General features: G+C 42.2%; 1 protein-coding gene across 4 annotated transcripts in view; it reads left to right on the forward strand.

Moving 5' to 3' along the window:
- The first annotated feature begins 211 nt into the window (after positions 1-211).
- The window catches only part of ankrd13b (ankyrin repeat domain 13B), a 41,098-nt gene continuing 22,920 nt past the window's right edge, over positions 212-18,389 (forward strand). For 2 of the 4 annotated variants that reach the window (XM_063492453.1, XM_063492454.1), the window contains exon 1: positions 579-1,055. In XM_063492453.1, the coding sequence (XP_063348523.1) occupies positions 948-1,055 (108 nt within the window). In that variant the 5' untranslated portion in view covers positions 579-947. Of the gene's footprint in view, positions 315-578; positions 1,056-18,389 lie in introns of those variants that run through there. The other 2 variants (XM_063492451.1, XM_063492452.1) reach the window with 2 other exon arrangements.

Genomic DNA, 18,389 nt, shown 5'->3' on the forward strand with positions numbered 1-18,389 from the left:
GATGATAACCTTATATTCTTAAAGGTGAGGTGGTTTCGATATAATGGGACTTAATCACAATCTAAAATTCATGCTGACAGAAAAGTTACTAGATGTTAATCAGCATTCAGATATAAGACACACATTGCTCCATTTAAGCAGAAATATCGCGATCACCCAACCTTCAATGGCTGAGCAGCTTTAGCAGTCAAATGAAACATTAAAGTGCTATTGATTTATTGGATTTATCTGTTTCATTTTTCTGTCGTGTCGACAGGAAAATCTGGTGTGAATAACGCAGAATAAGAGTAGAGGAACTGAAAAAAATCAAGAAGGTAGGCTTTCATTTCAACTTTGATGAATTTTGTCTTTTGCTGTCATGTCGTGCGCTCCCCAGCCTTCTCCACAGTACGCCCACACCTCCTTTATACCACTCCTATGTTATGTGGGCCTGGTTCACTTTAAAACGCATCATTTCGATTTCTTTTTCTTTTTCACAAGGCATGTGTTTTATCAGAGTCCTGACAGCGGATTGGCTGAGTATGCGCCCATTTCATTGCAGCTTGTCAATGCATCTTTCTCAGTCACCACCGGATGGGAGGAGAGGAGGAGGATAGACGCGTTAGAGTAGGCAGGGGAGAAAGAGAGCGAGGAAGAGAAAGCGAGAGGAGGAGGAACGGGTGGATAAGGAATAAAGGTGTAACCCAATCTACTGACACAATCAAGGGAGGGCTTTTTCCCCCTTATCTTTATTTCTAAATGATTTCATGGGGCTTTGGCGTTTATTCTAAGCAGAGCGAGCAGGGAGCCATTCACTGTTTCTGACGCGTAAGGTTGCCCCTACACGCCTTTGGGCATCACCGCCGATGCAGGATGATAGGATTAATTGTATAGCGTAAATCTGTGACAAAGTATTCTTGCGATCCACAGTGAAGAAAGAGGAGGAGGAGGCAAACTATGATCCGAGGATGATTTCTGCTAAGAAAACTCCGGAGAAGAGTCGTTATCCTATCCACTATCTGGTGTGGCACAACAAACACCGACAACTGGAGAAGGAGCTTGCAAGGAACGAGCAGGTGAGACGGTGAGGGGGGTGGAAAGGCGATCAAACATATTTTTTTCTTTCCATATATAGAGCTATTTTACAGGCGATTATTAGGTATGTGGATCCATAGCTGTAGATAGTGGTGGAGAAGCTGCCATCCACGGACCACCTCATTCAAGAACCTTGCCGGTATTAGCGCAGTTAATTGCTATAGGGTGGAGGGTGACACTTGTGGACCGTATCGTGCCCTCGAGTCTGTGCTATTTTCTTATTGCCATTCATTTTCTAAACCACAGTGTGACACAACAGGCTATACATGTCAGGTCTGTGCTGCGCACAGGTACCGGAAATACCCAGCCTCCCTGTAATGTAAATATGTATAGGAAGTTGTGTCAGGAGTTTATTCCTGAAAAAAGGAAAATCAAAGTGAAACCTTATGGGGTTGAACTGTGTGTGTGTGTGTGTGTGTGTGTGTGTGTGTGTGTGTGTGTGTGTGTGTGTGTGTGTGTGTGTGTGTGTGTGTGTGTGTGTTTAAGCAGCTTTATTGTTATCTACTCAAAAGTGTAGGCTCTCCACCTTCCCACCAGCACCTAAACCCTTTGTGAGTGGGTGAGACAATGCAGATACTGTAGCATGTGGGCGAACAGTTGCCAGCGACCACAGTAAATACAGTAATAGAACCATTAAGATACACTATGGTCTCCAAATATGAGACATGCAGTAATGGATATTTGTCACAGCGGTAAAAAGGAAGGGACCAGATAACACGATAAGAATAACACGGCGTGTCATGTGAACAGATGCTTGTGAATTCAAACAAATACAGAGGAGAACTGCTTGCATCTTGCTCAAGCCATCACATTTCTACACGTGTGTGCACACATTTACGCACACTTGCCTACGCATGCACACCCTCACCTTCATGTGGTTATAAAATCATAACCCGGGGAGCCATTTCTTTAGACCAAAAATGTTCAGCTGTCAGTTCACCAAAGTTCCCTGCATTTACAGTAACAGATTGTGGGAATGACATGTTACATTTAAATCCTCACCATAATAATAACTATTGCAAAACACATGGCACACCTCACAGTTAAGAGGCTCTAAGAACAGACCTCTCATAGTCAAGTCAGGGCTAGAGGTGACATAGTTACCGCGTTTCATGCATAGAGGAGATGAAAATGAATCATGTGAGCTCTTGAGGCGGAGGAGACAAAAACTTTTCAAACCCTGGCTGCTGGCTGAGGGCTTAATTAAAACTGGAAGAGCACTCACTCCGAGAAAGTGCTCTTCATTCTTAGTCAATGCACTATCTTGGAATTTTAAAGAATCTGCTCCAAAAATGTAACAGGCTGTCAGTGCTCCACCTCTTATTATGACGATTATTCAAACTCTACAGAGAAAACATACCTAGCCAAACATGTGCAGTCGAGTAGGTGTTCACTCAAAAATTGGATTAGTTGCTAACCTGGGAGAGTGTCTCATATTTTCAAATGTCAAGATTTATACATTTAAAGCAAAGGTGTGGATCTTCGGCCAGTAGCTACACTTGCGGGGTCTCTTAAACAATGAAAGTGTCAGTGGGCCATTGATTGGTCGGTTTCACACTCAGAAATGTCCTAACAAATATTGGATGGATTGTATTGGATAGACTGCGTTACACTTAAGTGCAGAGCAGTTGTTCATGGTCCCCTGAAGATGAATCCCATTGCATTAAGTATTCCTGCTAACTGGGAAACGCTGGGAAATTTAAGGTGATGCAGTGAGAATCATTACAACAACCCAGTCGCGGGAAGGACTACAAGCATTTTATCCATTTCCTGAAAGAGACACATCTGCCTTTCAAACATCTCACTGTTGTAATGTTTAATAATGGAATTTCTAATGGTCAATGTCAAGCAACACAGGTAGATGCTGACCTGTTTGCACCCTTTTACAAAAGTAGCTCGTTAATGATATACTTCTAGCTTGTAATTATTAACTGTCTTTGCATTACTTCTGTACTTTGTGCGTCCCCCCCTCGTGCCTATAATTTGGCAATAGTAGGCAGCTCGTATAGTTTATACCATTTATTATTATTGTATTTATTTTGCCACCATCTAAGTCTGTTAATGAAGTATTAAATATTAACACATTACTTTACTGTAGCTAATATTTCACATCACGCTCAGTAAACAGAAACTTCTGGCCATGTTTGGTTCACACAGGCTCAATAAATTTGCCCTCATAGCCCCATAGTAATTCATTTTTCAGGAACTCTTGTATCCATAAATATTTTATAATGCAAATTTTTATTCCTCTTCTGCTGTGCATTGGAACCCCCCACTTTTGTTTTTTCTTTTTTTCTTTTTAAACTAAGCCAACCAGACTGTCTGCTACTTGTTTTTACTGCATTAGAGCAAACAAAGTGCTAAACGTGCAAATGAACTTTAGTAAATAAGCACAGTTGATCATCTTCCAGTTGCAAGTTATTTTTATTGCACTTTATTTCAGTTACAGTACATGGGGCCATGTCTACCAGCTGTCATTATGCACCCTAGGTGTATATGAAATTTAAAACAGTGGTAAGATTACAGTCTGTTTTCTCTCCTTGCTTATATTAGAATATGACTTTAAAGCTATTTCCAAGAACATAATGATTTTTTCCCACATATTCCTTGCATTTTCCCTGCCAGCACCAGGTGTGTTTTCTCAGAGTCTAAAGCTCAACGTGTATGTGGTGACAGGTCGCAAACTACAGCAAAATTTCTCTTCATGTGATTGTATGCTCATGTGGATTATGTTATACAATCCTGCAAACGTTTTCCTCGCTTTATAAACCAATGTCAGCTTTAAGAATTAGTATTATATCCATGAACTCATTTGTGATGCATTATTTGGTATGCTTTATACAATCAACTCCTAGAACCCAGTTGCAGTACTTGTGTTGCCGCTTAAACTAGGACAGCCTGCATGCAGCATGCTTGGACTCTGAGCTTCTAGCAGTCACAAACCTGTGAAACACTCATGCGAGCACATTAGTGATGTTGATCTCAGGTGTCGGGAAGTATTCTAGATAGCTGTGGCACTTCCACGGGAGGGGACAAAGCAGGACTTTTAAAATTTTTGTCTTTTTTGTAATAACTGCAGACAGCGATGGAGGTTGAATACTTCAAGTTAACTTTATATTCATTTTTCCAAAACTTCTAAAATCCCTGCCTGAGTAAACTTGAGCCCAAGGTTGCCTAGTATTTCCGAGACCTACTTGGCCTGCCCTGCTGCTCAAAAGCAGGACACTGTTTGAGATTCGTTGGCGTGAACTTTGATTTCCATGCTCAGATATGGAATATTGCTAAAGTGAAAATCAAGGCCACTAACCTACTTTTGCTCACTGGCCTAGTGTGATAGTTTCCAGTTAGGGCAACCAAATGAGAGGAAACACAGAGGAGGAAACAGAAGTGGGTGACCAAAAAAAAAAAGTGTGGATGTAAAGATATAGGTAGTAGGTTAAATCTTGTATGCACTGCACTTTGGAGAGCAGATCTGCTGAAAATCAATTTTATACAGTAACTTTCTCACACTGTAGTAGCGGGCTCTAGCTGCAGTAAGCCACCAGAAATTGCTGGAATGATTGCTGATTTCAAGATTTGTGTGTGTGACATCAGACAGATAACAAAAAAATAATATACCTTGGTCAAACATGCATGATAAACCCAATGATTCTTTAGAGGCATGATAAAGAATATTAGAGGCATATGCATAATCCCAGTTCTCATAGTGTCATATGAGAGGAATTAAAATGATACGGCCCAGATAACAAAGACAGTATTTTGCAGAACAGTGTAATATCACTGACCTCTCAGACTTATCATTTCGCCATGTGCATACATCAAATATCCGGCACCGATTCGGTCCACAGTCTTATTTCCTTCCTGTAATGCAGTGACTGGATGGTGTAACATGAAACTCAAGCTGTCTTTTTTTTCTTTCTTTTTTTTCTTAAATGGTTTTTTTGCAAGACTTCCACTATTAGAGTGTAGCATGCATGTACAGGTATCGTTTGTGAGAAGATAACAGGTTAGGTAAGAGTGGGAATGGTACAATAAATGCCAGCTGACCATGGATAAAACCACAAATAAAAAGAAGGAGATGGAAAAACAAGCAGCGGTGGGTTACAAAAGAAAAAAAAAAAGAGGATGAGAGATCCTGGGTGAGATTCTTAGCCGCTTTTTTACCACAGCTTTGAGTTAAGGAGTGCACTAACAGCCAGCTGGGTAACGAGAGGCGGAATTGGAAATCAAGGAGGCAAACACTGACAGTCTGAACCGAGGAGCGGAGGCACAAACAAGGTAATGACAGGAGTGAAGACAGAGAGCAGAGAAGTGAAGAGGAGGTGGGGAGGAAATAATGACAGACTTTGACCATGAGCAGACTCTGTTTGGGTTGTGCACAGACGTAGAAGCGCAGCGTAATTGAAAAAGAACAGGGCCATCTAAGGAGTGATGGTCTATCTTAGGACAAAGCCAGGAAATGACAGAAAGATTTCTCTGTTGCTGTTTCTTGTCTTCTCTGCACCTCTTTTCTTCCCCCCCTCCTATCAGAGCTGGTTTGATTATGATGCCCTTGGCGAGGTAGTAATGTTACATCAGTATTATAAAATCTTATGCCGGAGTGCTAGCTTGAGGGGAATGGAGCCATAAATTAAGGCTCTCGGGTTCATTGGCTTCACTATAGGCCGGAATCTTTATGCCGAGCAGCAGCTATCTGATCGCACCTGTCTACGAGCACCTACTTCTCTTCCTTCTTCCCAAGTCGCATTTCCCCCACTGCCTAAAGTTTTCTTTATCCTCTTTCTCGAGCGCTTTCCAGCCCTCGTTATCTCCAAGTATCCATCCATCAAACCCACCCTACCCTTCTTTCTTCTGTGTAATAAAAATCCAATTCCAGATTTCAGGGGCCACGTATGCTGGGTTGGGTCATACTTAGTTAGGCTGCTGAAAGCTTTTAACAAATAGAGAGTGCAAAGAGAGTGTATTAGTGATAGACAATAAATACAATGAAACAAACTTTAGTTGTCTTTGTTAGGCAGACATGTAAAAGCAGGACTTAATAATGCAGTACAGTTCAAAAAGACTTGAACCTCAGGAGGATGTTTTGATGCTTCTCTTGATTACTATTGTGAATCACCTCTAGAAATGGGAAAGCATTCCCTCTTCTGAATAGCTAAACCGCTTTTTTGATTATTTATTTTATCATCACTCAGTGTCGACATTTTCTGGCTTTCGCTAGGAAAACATTTAGGTAGCTCATGAGCCCACACGGGAAGGTGCTAGTTTTCTTTAGATTATTTTAAATACTATACTTTTTGCGCGGTTATGTTCCACTTATGTTCTTGACAAAAGCAAATTGGAAAATTGGTGATTTGAATTGAATTATCATTATGCTGCCAAGCCTCTAAGGAAAATAAAACTGGCTGGAGAGCCTCATCAGCCTGCAACCTCCCCCGTTCAGTAATCCATCTGTCTAAGCAGCTACAACTGAGTGGCATCCAGTTTTTTAAGTACACCTATTAAGCTGCTCTTTAAGACAAATGTAGCAGCCAATCACATGGCAACAACTCAAAGCATTGAGATACAGTCAAGACAGCCCAATGAAGTTCAAAGTGAGGATCAGAAAAGAAAGGTGATTTAAGTCAGTTTGAATGTTGTATGGTTGTTGATGCCAGACAGGTTGGTCTGAGTGTTTTAGAAACTGCTGATCTGCTGGGATTTTTCCCACACAACCATCTCTATGGTTTACAGAGAATCCTCCAGTGAGTGCCAATTCTTTGGGTGGAAATGTTTTATTATTGCCAGACGTCAGAGGAGAATGGTGAGAGTGCTTTGAGCTCATAGGACGGCAAGAGTAACTTAAATAACGGCTCGTTATATCCAAGATATGCAGAAGAGCATCTCTGGATGCACATGTGGAGCCTTGAAGCAGATGAGCTACAGCAGCAGAAGGCCACACTGGGTGCCACTCCTGTCAGCTAAGAACAGGAAACTGAGGGTACAGTTTCCTCAGGCCTGACAAAATTGGACAAAAATTTGAAAAATCTTCCCTGGTTTGATGACTCTCGATTTCTGTTGCAACATTCAGATGGTCAGTATTTGGCGTAAACAACCCAAAATGATGTAATAGTGTGGAGGACATTTTTCTGGCATAATTTGGGCCTGTTAGCACCAACTGAGCACCAACACCACAGCCTACCCGAGGACTGTTGCTGACCATATCCATCCCTTTATGACCACACTTTACCCATCTTCTGATGGCTGCTTCCAGCAGGATAATGCACCATGCCACAAAACTCAAATCATCTCAAACTGGTTTCTTGAACATGACAACGAGTTCATTGTACAGTTACCAGATATCAGTCTAATAGGATGTGGTGGAACAAATCTGCAGCAACTCTGTGTGCACGTTGTTGTATCTATGCCATGAAAAAATAAGGCAACGGGGCTCCAGCCCAGTAAAAGCAAGGTGTACCTAATTAAGTGATCATCGAGTATATAGTGAAGCACGGTAGGAAAGAGAATATTAAGACTTAAGGCTGCTTTGTCAGTCAAATCCATGTTCCCCTCTGCACCTATACTTACTAGAAAAGCCCCCAGGAGAATTCCTGAAGATGCAATCACAACCTTCAAAGGATAATTGGATAAAAATGTAACTTTATTTTTAGAGTTTAGACATATTTAGGGTTTTGCACTCTTTGATTATAATTTTTAGGTTAGGTCGAGAATTTAATTCTTCAAACAACCACCTTAACTTTGCTGTTTTCATTATGGAAGAGGTTACCACGGTAACCTGTTTCTCATAATAGTATAGTAAGGATTGTTTGATCATGGTTAGTATGTGGTGTTTTCTACAGAGTATCACAAACTGGGGCAGCAGCTAAACTCCCTTCTTTAAGTTTAGCTGCTGCCTTTCAAATAACTGGGCTTCCAAGATATTGTTAGCAATGGCGAAATTAAGCTAACAGCACACATTACATATTTGAAGAATTCCAGTGTCCATACATATTTGTACACTGATGTGGTCCTGTTGGCTTCATCAGGTGATGGCCTCCAGCTCGCCTTGGAACGGTTCGCAGCCGAGTGTGAAGCAGTGGGAATGAGAATCAGCACCTCCAAATCTGAGGCCATGGTCCTCAGCCGGAAAAGGGTGGAGTGCCCACTCCGGGTCAGGGACGAGACCCTGCCCCAAGTGGAGGAGTTTAAGTATCTCGGGGTCTTGTTCACGAGTGATGGGAGAAGGGAGCGGGAGATCGACAGACGGATTGGTGCAGCGACTGCAGTGATGCGGACGCTGTACCGGTCTGTTGTGGTGAAGAGAGAACTGAGCGTAAAAGCGAAGCTCTCAATTTACCGGTCAATCTACGTCCCTACCCTCACCTATGGTCACGAGCTGTGGGTAGTGACCGAAAGAACGAGATCGCGAATACAAGCGGCGGAAATGGGTTTCCTCCGAAGGGTGGCTGGCCTCTCCCTTAGAGATAGGGTGAGAAGTTCGGCCATTCAGGAGGGGCTCAGAGTAGAGCCGCTGCTCCTCCACATCGAAAGGAGCCAGTTGAGGTGGTTCGGGCGTCTGACAAGGATGCCCCCTGGGCGCCTCCTGGGCAAGGTTTTCCGGGCATGTCCCACCGGGAGGAGGCCCCGGGGCAGACCCAGCACACGCTGGAGAGATTATATCTCTCGGCTGGCCTGGGAACTCCTTGGTGTTCCCCCGGATAAGCTGGAGGAGGTGGCTGGGGAGAGGGAGGTCTGGGCTTCTCTGCTTGGATACATATTTGGATAAATGTATTAGTGTGTGCATGTGCTGTTAGAATGGCAAGAATGGCATGAACACAGGAGTCTCAGATTTCAGTGCACAACCATAAATATAAATGCAGTGATAGATGACAACACATCCAGACCTTTGGACTCCATTCCAAAGGTCTGGATGTGTTGTCATCCAGATGTGAGACGTCCAGACTCGTCTCAGTAATTTCCAAATATGATTCAGGACACTGAACCAAATCAGAACCATGACAGTGGCAAATCTAAATATATGGATTTGCTATGCTGCTTTGCAGCTTGGTTTCAAGATGCATTGCTAATTATGCTGTTTTCCATCCATTTTAGCAAATCCAAGGCACTTGAATTTGACAGATGCTAATGAATGATGTACACAAACAACAATGACAAAAAAACAGCCCTTTGCTCTCAACATGAGCAAAAGCTCAGTGCAGCCGTCTCTTGCCACGCCACCAGGTTTACCTGACATTGCTGCATAATTCAAAAGCTGACACAGACACACACACACTCGTGCACCAAAGAAAGAAAGTGACAGCTGTGGCTGTTTCACTCCAGTAGGCGACATTATGTGATTATGTTCATTTATAGCATATGCACTGACGCTGCCATTCAAACAGAAGATTATGCCTGTGTCTTATGCAAACGCAGTGCTGTCCCTCCACACACGTGTACTTCCTAGTGTTTTGGTGACGTGTGCTAGCTCAGTGCAACAAACAGGTGTCAGCACCTTTAGATAACCATTACAGAGGCTTTCTATTTGCTCCTGTTGCCACTCTGACAGGTCCACTGGCATCCCACGCTGTTCGCGCTGTCTTGATTTCTGCCCCATGTCTTCCTGTCTGTCTGCAGATCTAACCTGTTGAGAGATTATAGCTGACAATGAACAGGCTAAGCTCAGTGAAACAGAGAAACATTAGATATGCTGAAAAGTAGGTCACCGTCTTCACTTGATGATTTGGTCTTACTTCCACTGTTAGAATTCACGGCATGCACCTGCACAAGTAGAAATGAAATGCAACTGTTTTTTTAGAAGAGTGTGAGACTTCTGTAGAGGTTTTGTTGTTCTGCGGGGAGCCCTCTTCACCGGTCGTTTTACTCGTCGTGTCACCTGTGACGCAGGTTTTGTACTGTCTCTTTTATTTATTTTGGAAGCATTGCTATGATGAGACTAAATCAGGGTTTCGTGGGAGTGTAGCGTTTCTCTGAGCCTCCTCTGGATTGAGGATCGCAGAGGCGAGAAAGAGGGCAAGGGGAGGAAAAGTTATTTTTACACTACTCTTTCCCTTTGCCACCCTCTGTTCCTATGCGCCCTGTGCACAAACATTTTGAGAGGGCTGCTGTTTGTGAATATGCACACTTTGTATGTGTGTGTGTGTGTGTGTGTGTGTGTGTGTGTGTGTGTGTGTGTGTGTGTGTGTGTGTGTGTGGTGTTTGCATGAAAGATTGATGTTGGCCTAAGTACCTGCCAAGCTGCATCAGGCCAGGCACACATGGAATGAGGGAGAGAGGGGGAGAAAAGAGAGTAGTGAGAGAAGGAGCAGATGCCACAGACAGAGATGCCTATCAATAATGCAACTTCCACTGAGCTCTCTGTTGATGGGAGGGCAGGAACAAATGAAACAGAAGGGGTTAGAGGGGAAAGCATAAAAGAATATAGTTTGGTTATAAAGACCAGATATGGGTTAAGGAGAAAGAAAGAGAGAAGGAAAAAAATCAATACAGGCAAATAATCAGTGGATGATACAAAAGATTGAATAGAAAAAATGGAAAAACAGATCTGCAACAAAGAGTAACAAAAGAAGGCATACACGGATGTAAAGAAAATAAAGGCACGGAAGAAAAATCTACACTGGCTCAAAATTGTATGCAGAGACATGCGGAGCTGCCAAAACCAGAGTCCCTACATCTCATTACAAATGTATGAAGTTTTCATTTGTCAACAGTGCCATCGTAATGAGATTATTGTCTTCTCATAATGAAATCAAACGGTTTGACATGGCGCTGATGATGACACTTCCTTCTTTTCTAAAAGACCAGGATCTTAGAAAGTGCACATGAGGAATATTGCAAAAGTGACAGGTTACACGGCAGTTCCCAAAGGAAGTGAGACTGGATCTCTCTATGCAAATAACCACACGCGTGTTTCTTCGGTAGCAGCAGTAGTAGATTTTTCCAGATACACCTGATATGGACTGTCTTGAAATAATCAGTAATCTTTATTTGGTTGCACTTTATTTTATGATACAACTTTCACATCTGTACGTTAAAAAACCTGGTGTGGCCCCCTTTTCCCTTCAGAACTACCTTAATTCTTTGTGACATAGATTGAACAAGGTGATGGAAATCCTCCTCAGAAACGTTGGTCTAGCATGACACAGTTCCTGCACATTGGCAAGCAGCACATCCATGATATGAATCTCCTAATGGTGCTTTATTGGACTGGGATCTGGTGACTGTGATACTTGGGTACAGTGAACTCAGTGTAATGTTCAATAAACCAATTTGAAATTATTTGAGCTTTGTGACTTGGTGCATACTGTCATCATAAAGGGATGGGCATGTTCAGCAACAATCCTCAGGTAGGCTGTTTTTTTTTTTAAATGATGTTCACTTGGTACTAATGGACCCAAAGTGTTCATTAGAAAATATCCCCCACATTATGTTTACACCAAATTAAGACCCTACCATCCGAATGTTGCAGCAGAAATCGTAAGTTATCAAACCAGGCAAGGTGTTTCCCATTTTTGTTCAATTTTGGTGAGCCTGTACAAACTGTAGCCTCAATTTCCTGTTTTTAGCTGACAGAGTGGCACCCGGTGTGGTCTTCTGCGGCTGTAGAGATGCTCTTCTGTATACTTTGGTTATAACAAGTTGTTATTTGAATTACTGTTGTCTTCCTATCAGTTCAAACCAGTCTGGTCATTGACCTCTGACCTCTGGCATCAACGAGGCATGAAGCTCTGTATACCCTAGAGATGGTTGTGTGGGAAAATCCCCAAAGACCAACAGTTTATGACTTTCTCAGACTCATCTGTCTGGCACCAGCAACCATGTTGGTTAGGTGTATCTGGAAAAGTGACCATGAATGTAACTGGCAGTAGACAACTTATCTTAACCTTGTAATAACCGACAGGTCACAGGTCATAGGGGAAGTTTTAGGTTTAAGGTCAAGTTTTAGTATTTGAGAAAATAGATGTTACCTTTACCTTGAAGTGTCATATATTTATTTTGGCATTACATTTCCGACTGATGATGACAGATGCAGAAAACCATGACTAGATAAACCAGCTAGATCTTTTGTAACAGCTTACAAAAGCAGCTGAAGCAAAAACAAGACTCAAAGGCAAATATGAACAAGCAATAGCCAATTAATATGGTAACATGTAAGTGAGGTAAAAATGGTATATATGCCAGAGAACTAATAAGGAAAATGTGAGCAAGTAGGCAGGAAGGATGGGATGATGGGGATGGTAGGATCACTAGTGTTACTACAGTACAGAAAGCATGGCCTGGTTGTGCAGAAATGATATATTTGAAGAGCACGACAGAGGAAAAACCAGTGAACTTATGAACCAAGCAAAGTTGCGTCAGAACATGGCTGCATTTGGACACTCCGTCGTTCACTTTTCAGCACACACAAATAAAGCTGACTGCTCACTTACCTCCACCATTTATAGACTCTCCACCCCTCACAAACCCCCTCTGTCCTCCAGATTCAACGAATTTCTATAAGCTGATATTTGCTTTGCTTGTTTGGCTAGCCCTCAAAAGAGAAAACGTTTTCATTTTATTTTTAGTCATTTAAGCCTTTATTATTGATAGCTGATTGGCCTTTAGTGTCCTGCTGCTGACTCTTTTCACAGAAAGCTTTTTGGCAGGGAAACCACAGGTTGTTCGAATCACTTTAAATATGGCTGCATTTCCATTTCATGTCAGTTAGCTCCTGTGTCTTTATTATGCATGCTGTCTCGCTGTAAAGGCTTCCTGCTACTCATGTTTCATGTCAACATACTGTGACAGCTTACTCTCTGTAGTAGTCAACTGAGAAATTTTTGCATTAACTTGTGAAACGCCAAGCACCTTCATGGCGGACCCTTCATCGCTAACTTTACATGACCACGATATACCATCCGTTGTCATTTTGTTATGATGAGTGGAAGCTCAGAGATTAGTAGGGATGACATAATGTCCCTACTGTAACTACGGAACCACACAAGTCAAACAAGAGCAATTAGACTGCCCTGTGTGTGTGTGTGTGTGTGTGTGTGTGTGTGTGTGTGTGTGTGTGTGTGTGTGTGTTTGCACTCAAGAAAGAAAAGCCCATTAGTAGTAAACAACTATTTTCTCTTGAGAATTCCTAGTTTGTAAATGGGGAGAGGAAATGTTATTCATCATGATTTAGCTCAGACTGTGTGTGTGTGTGTGTGTGTGTGTGTGTGTGTGTGTGTGTGTGTGTGTGTGTGTGTGTGTGTGTGTGTGTGTGTGTGTGTGTGTGTGTGTGTGTCTTTTGTTTTTCAGCAGAACATTGTTCACATGTGAATGAGTAAGTATGTCAGTAAGTCTGCAGGTCAGCATGTCGTCGTGGGAGGACATTAGCTCTAAGTGGACTTAAGTGTTGCTCCTGGTTTTGTGTGTCTGTGTATGTGTCTGTGTATGGACTCACTCAGTGGATATCTTTGTGTCACTGCTACTTGTCTACGTATGGCTCCTGTCTTCTATCACTGATGTTTTCTACTGTCACGATCATTATTTTAAACTCACAGTTTGAATTATAGCTCTGTGTGCTCTGCTAACTCCGAGCACTGTCTGTCACAATTTGTTCCTATCTCTGCTACTTCTGATGCAAATTGGGCCAAATGAGCTGCAGCAAATCTCTGCTGCTACAGTATGACACTGACGCTGTTTTCCCGTACCGCTTGAAGGTGTCATCACAACAAATGTCTCACATATTGAGTTGTGTTGTGTCGAAAATTTGACAGGGGTTAAGTGTCGCGTTGCTCGCGTTAGTTAGAAATTAAGGAGAGCTGATGATAAGCTGTTTCAGTCGATCTGTAATGGGGGGAGCTTGGCCCTTTTAAATATATGTTTGGCTTTTAGAAAGTCGATAAAAAACAAGCAGTTAAGATGCAGAGAAACCCTTTGGTGAGAATATGTGTGTGGCAGCAAGTTTATTATGCTCTCAGTCTTAACTTATAAGGTACAAAAATAACAATAAGGCTAACTATTAAACACTAAGAGGCTGATGTGCACTGATTGCAGGGATTTGTCACGCTCACTCAGACTGACTTGCAATTACCAACATAATGGGTTTTGCACATAATACTGTGTGCCTACTATAATGCATCACAGAGAAGTGCTATAGGAAAACAAATGGAAAGGAGGGCGCTCGAGTGTAGTTTCATATCCACCTATCCATCTATCCAATTCTGTTCAATTTAATTCAATTCAGTTCAGTTCAATTCTTTGTCCCACAAATCAGTTTAGCAGCATGGGTGACCAATGACAAAATACAGGGGGACATATACCCATCCATCCATCCAATCCAGCCAAGTGGTGTAATCTCTTTAACCTGTCCTGGGTCTACCCCAGGACCTCCAAGAAAAACTAGGTGAGTTGCTATTCTGATGGCCTGTATGAGGGGAAAAGAATCGAGGCACAGGGCATAAGAGCCTCATCACGGCACAGACACTTGGAGGAGTGGTTGGTCAGCATGAGCCTGGTGCCTGAGCCTTTACCCATGGGGCCTGGAATGGCTCAGCCCAAATAGCCTTGAGTAGACCACCCTCATGTGTATCCGCCACCTGGAGGAGGAGCCAGAGACACTCCAGTGTGCGTCTGTGTGTGTCAGCCAAAAGCAGAGGCTTTGGCCAACTTATCTTTGGCTGCCAAAATTGTCTTAAGGGACATATATTCTTCTTCTCCCTAAAAGAAAGGAATTATCTACATGAAAGTTCAGCGCTTTGTCCTGCTGTTTCTCTGTAATCCTATTATGTATTCTGTGCACTGCTTTTTGGCTGCATCCTGTACTCTCTGACCTGTCTCTTTCTAAATTCGCCTGTTCGCCTGTAATCACCCCCACTGGCATCCTTCCCTGACTTTATTTACCTCTGTTTCTGTCACCTTCCACCTTGCCAAATGTTTCAGTTTATCCTCTCCCTTATTAGCACCCTTCTTTCTCCCCCACACCACGCCCTCGCCTCTCTCCCTTGGTCTCTCTTTCTGCCTCTGCGCTGCATTTCAGCTGTTGTTCAGCTCTTGTATCCAGAGTAAATTAAATCAAGTAGAGCTATAAAATAAGCTTAAACTGATAATCACCAAAATTACACGGGGACACTTAAAGGGAGAGCAGGTGTGAGACAGTAAAAGGGTCTTATGAAAACAAAATGAAGACGTTAGTAGCCTCCACCACCCCCCTCCCCCCCCCCCTTCCCTTCTTTCATTTATCTCATTTTCTCTACCATCATCTGGTTCTTGTCTCTGACTTTTTGTCTATTTTACGTGCTCACAAAAATATGTGTGGTTTCTTTCAAAAAAAGAAAAAAAATTCGATTTTAGGAGGTTGGTTTTCACACAAATCATCTTTTATTTTGTTTCTCTTTCTTCTTTGTGTTTACATGACAGAAGCCTGACTTCAGACCGTTCTGTGACTTTGACTGCTCTTCACGTTTATGCTGCATGAGCTCTCTACAGTGTCCCATAACACTGTGCTTGTGCTTGACATGCACACACATGCACGGCACGGAAAATGGCTGCATTTGCATGATGCACAGTTCGTTATTCAGCACACGCAAAAACAAAGCTGACTGCTCTCTTTTTTCCGCCATGTTTTTCTGTGATAATCCACCCCTCGCACGCTCCCTCTATTCTCCAGCCTACACAGCTCCTGAGGGACTCCCTCATGTTGTTGTCTCCCTCCTAACGCTCGTTCCCCTCCTGTTCTCCAGTCCTCACCTCCTCCCGCATCTTCATTTGGTGTCACCGTAACTCGCGAGAGCCGTCATTACTCTCTCTTTCTCTTCAGCTCGCTCCCTGTCCTCTCCTGTCTTAGTTAAAGTTTTGCCGACAGGCTTTCTCTTGCTACAGAAATTTCTCTGCCCACGTTATTTGTGTCCTTCTCTTTATCTCCCACTCTTTCTCTACTGAGTTGCTTTTGGAAGAGCCGTGGAGAGCGCATAGAGCTGTTAAGCAAAGATGTAGAGATCGCGCAGATAGACCACCCATTAACAGGCTGAAGCCATGGTATCATATTCTTATTATCGAGTTATGCTTTACTAAACTCAATCCAGCACATAACAAAAACATTTTAAAAGCATGTGATTACCCTTGTCTTTTTTTTTTTTACTTGTTGGCGACTTTGTGTCTCTTGCTATCCCCCCCGCCCCTCCACATTTGTGTTTGCAGGTTTTCTTCATTTCCCTTGCAAATAGGACAAACAGAGAGCCGCAGTAACTGATTGCTAATGTAACCGCTGACTTCCCATCTAAGCTCACAGTGTGCGTTTCTCAGAAACTGCAGTTAGCCTGTGTTGGACTTCCTTTGGGTCATATTTTATTCGGACATCATCCATCAAGTGCAGTATCAATGGCAACTTCCTCATTCATTGCTCAAAAAATTTCCTTGAACACATTTACTCTTTCCACTACTCTAGATTAGTAAGTGTCTTGAACTATCCTAGGTTTGGTCTGCACAGCGTCACAGTATTACTATTACATATAACTACACCATAACAACAACACTCACTATTTTTTTTTTTATTCCTGGAAAGATTTTTTTTTTCATAGCTTCTTTAACGTCTTTATGAAAGTGCTGATTCCAAGACATGCTGCTCTTACGTCCAAGAGTAATCCTTAATTAAAATTCAAGCTCACAGCAGACTGTCTGAACTGACCTTGGATCTGCCAAGGCCGTGGATAAATGGGGCATCAGCAGCTCTGTTTAATTGGGTGGCAGATCTAAGATCAGTGCGGTAAAAATTGCTGAAGGAGTAACACTGTAAGAAAAAAGGGGGATGTTCTATGAGAGGGACGGACAGTTTCCTGCAGAGCAGTAGATATAAATGTAAAACTCTGTGTTTGTGACAGCTTATCTTCCTGGGTGTAAAAATAAATGTATAAATAAAAACATTGGGATTTACCACTGTGGGATGTTCCACGTGTGCAATTATGTGCAAATCTTTAATAGTGGGAAATACTAAACCCTGTAGGTAACACCGAGAGGCTGCAGCTTTTAGTAAACTCAGAGGAAAGACTCCTACTTACAGCTGCAAGCAACAAACCAGGATTATGATACACTCAATGTCATTTATACCCCTAGACAGGCCTGTTAGTGTACCTCCAGCACACACACACACATTATCAAAAGATAAGTGATGGCAACCCCAATCTACTCACAGAGTAGTAGTTAGTTTTACCAAACTAACAAATATTAAAACTAAGCATATTACTTTTCCAAGTTCACAAACTCTTTTCATTTTTTTGTTTCAAAACTCTGTTTTTTTTTTTTTTTAATTTTTATTTTAGTTCATTTAGATGTTTTTTCACATCTAGTTGCCCTCTGACCTTGACCCCAAGGTCAGAGGTCAAGTATTCTGAAAATCTTGTGAATGCTAAAACTTGAGAACAAAGCGATTAAGGATTTTTAAACGGATACCATCTTCCAGGAGGCTGAGGGGTAACCTTTTCTACTCCTAACACTTGTCAAGAAAGCCATAAATGTGTGGGGATTTTTTTAATTATTATTTCAAAAGGAGAGCTCATTTGGAAGAACTGAACATGATTTATTAAAGTATAGAGTTATATATATTATAAGAACAATGTGTTTGAATCTTCCAGCAATCTAACCATGGCAGGAAGTCAGATATGACCACCCCCACCGGCAGCCAGTCTAGATTCTGGTGGTCAAGACTTGTACGAGGATGGCCAGCATGAGAAGATGGGGAGGAGGTGGGCTGAACAAATGAGAGTCTGAAAGACAAAATGATAGAAGAGAGGCAGATTGAGTCAAAGAAGCCAGGGAAAAATGATTAAGCCAGAGGGGGAAGGAGAAGTGATGTAAATAACCTATCAGCCGGAACACAGATGGGTGTATTTAGGCACAAGCTTTGTTTCGAGACTTGATAAAGCAGGACATGATAAAGCGGGTAACACTTCTTACTTCTTACTCCAGGAACACTTTATTTGTTTGTTTGAAAGCTGTACCAAATAGCAGAGGCTGCAGCGAGCTAGCCTTATGAGCATCTAAAACTGGCAGTTGCTTTCTACCACACTTTTCACATTTGAGGGCTTTAAAAGCCTCCTGCCTTTTAATTTTCTGTATCAAAGCGCTGGTATGATTGATGTGAAAAGATTAACACTAATGTAGTATGGCTGCCTAATGAGGCCTTGTTGACATGCTTCTAAATTCAGAGCAGAGAGCTGAGAGCTGAAGTGTAGCCTCAAGCTGTAAAAGCTTACTAAGAAAAAAAAAGTGTATTTTTGGTGACAAAGAGGCTGTAGGTTATATATTTTTGCTTAATTGCACAGCAGGTTGAAAAGAGACGCTTATTTCTGTTACCT

This window comes from Pelmatolapia mariae, linkage group LG14 (genome assembly GCF_036321145.2).
Source record: "Pelmatolapia mariae isolate MD_Pm_ZW linkage group LG14, Pm_UMD_F_2, whole genome shotgun sequence".
Lineage (NCBI taxonomy): Eukaryota > Metazoa > Chordata > Actinopteri > Cichliformes > Cichlidae > Pelmatolapia > Pelmatolapia mariae.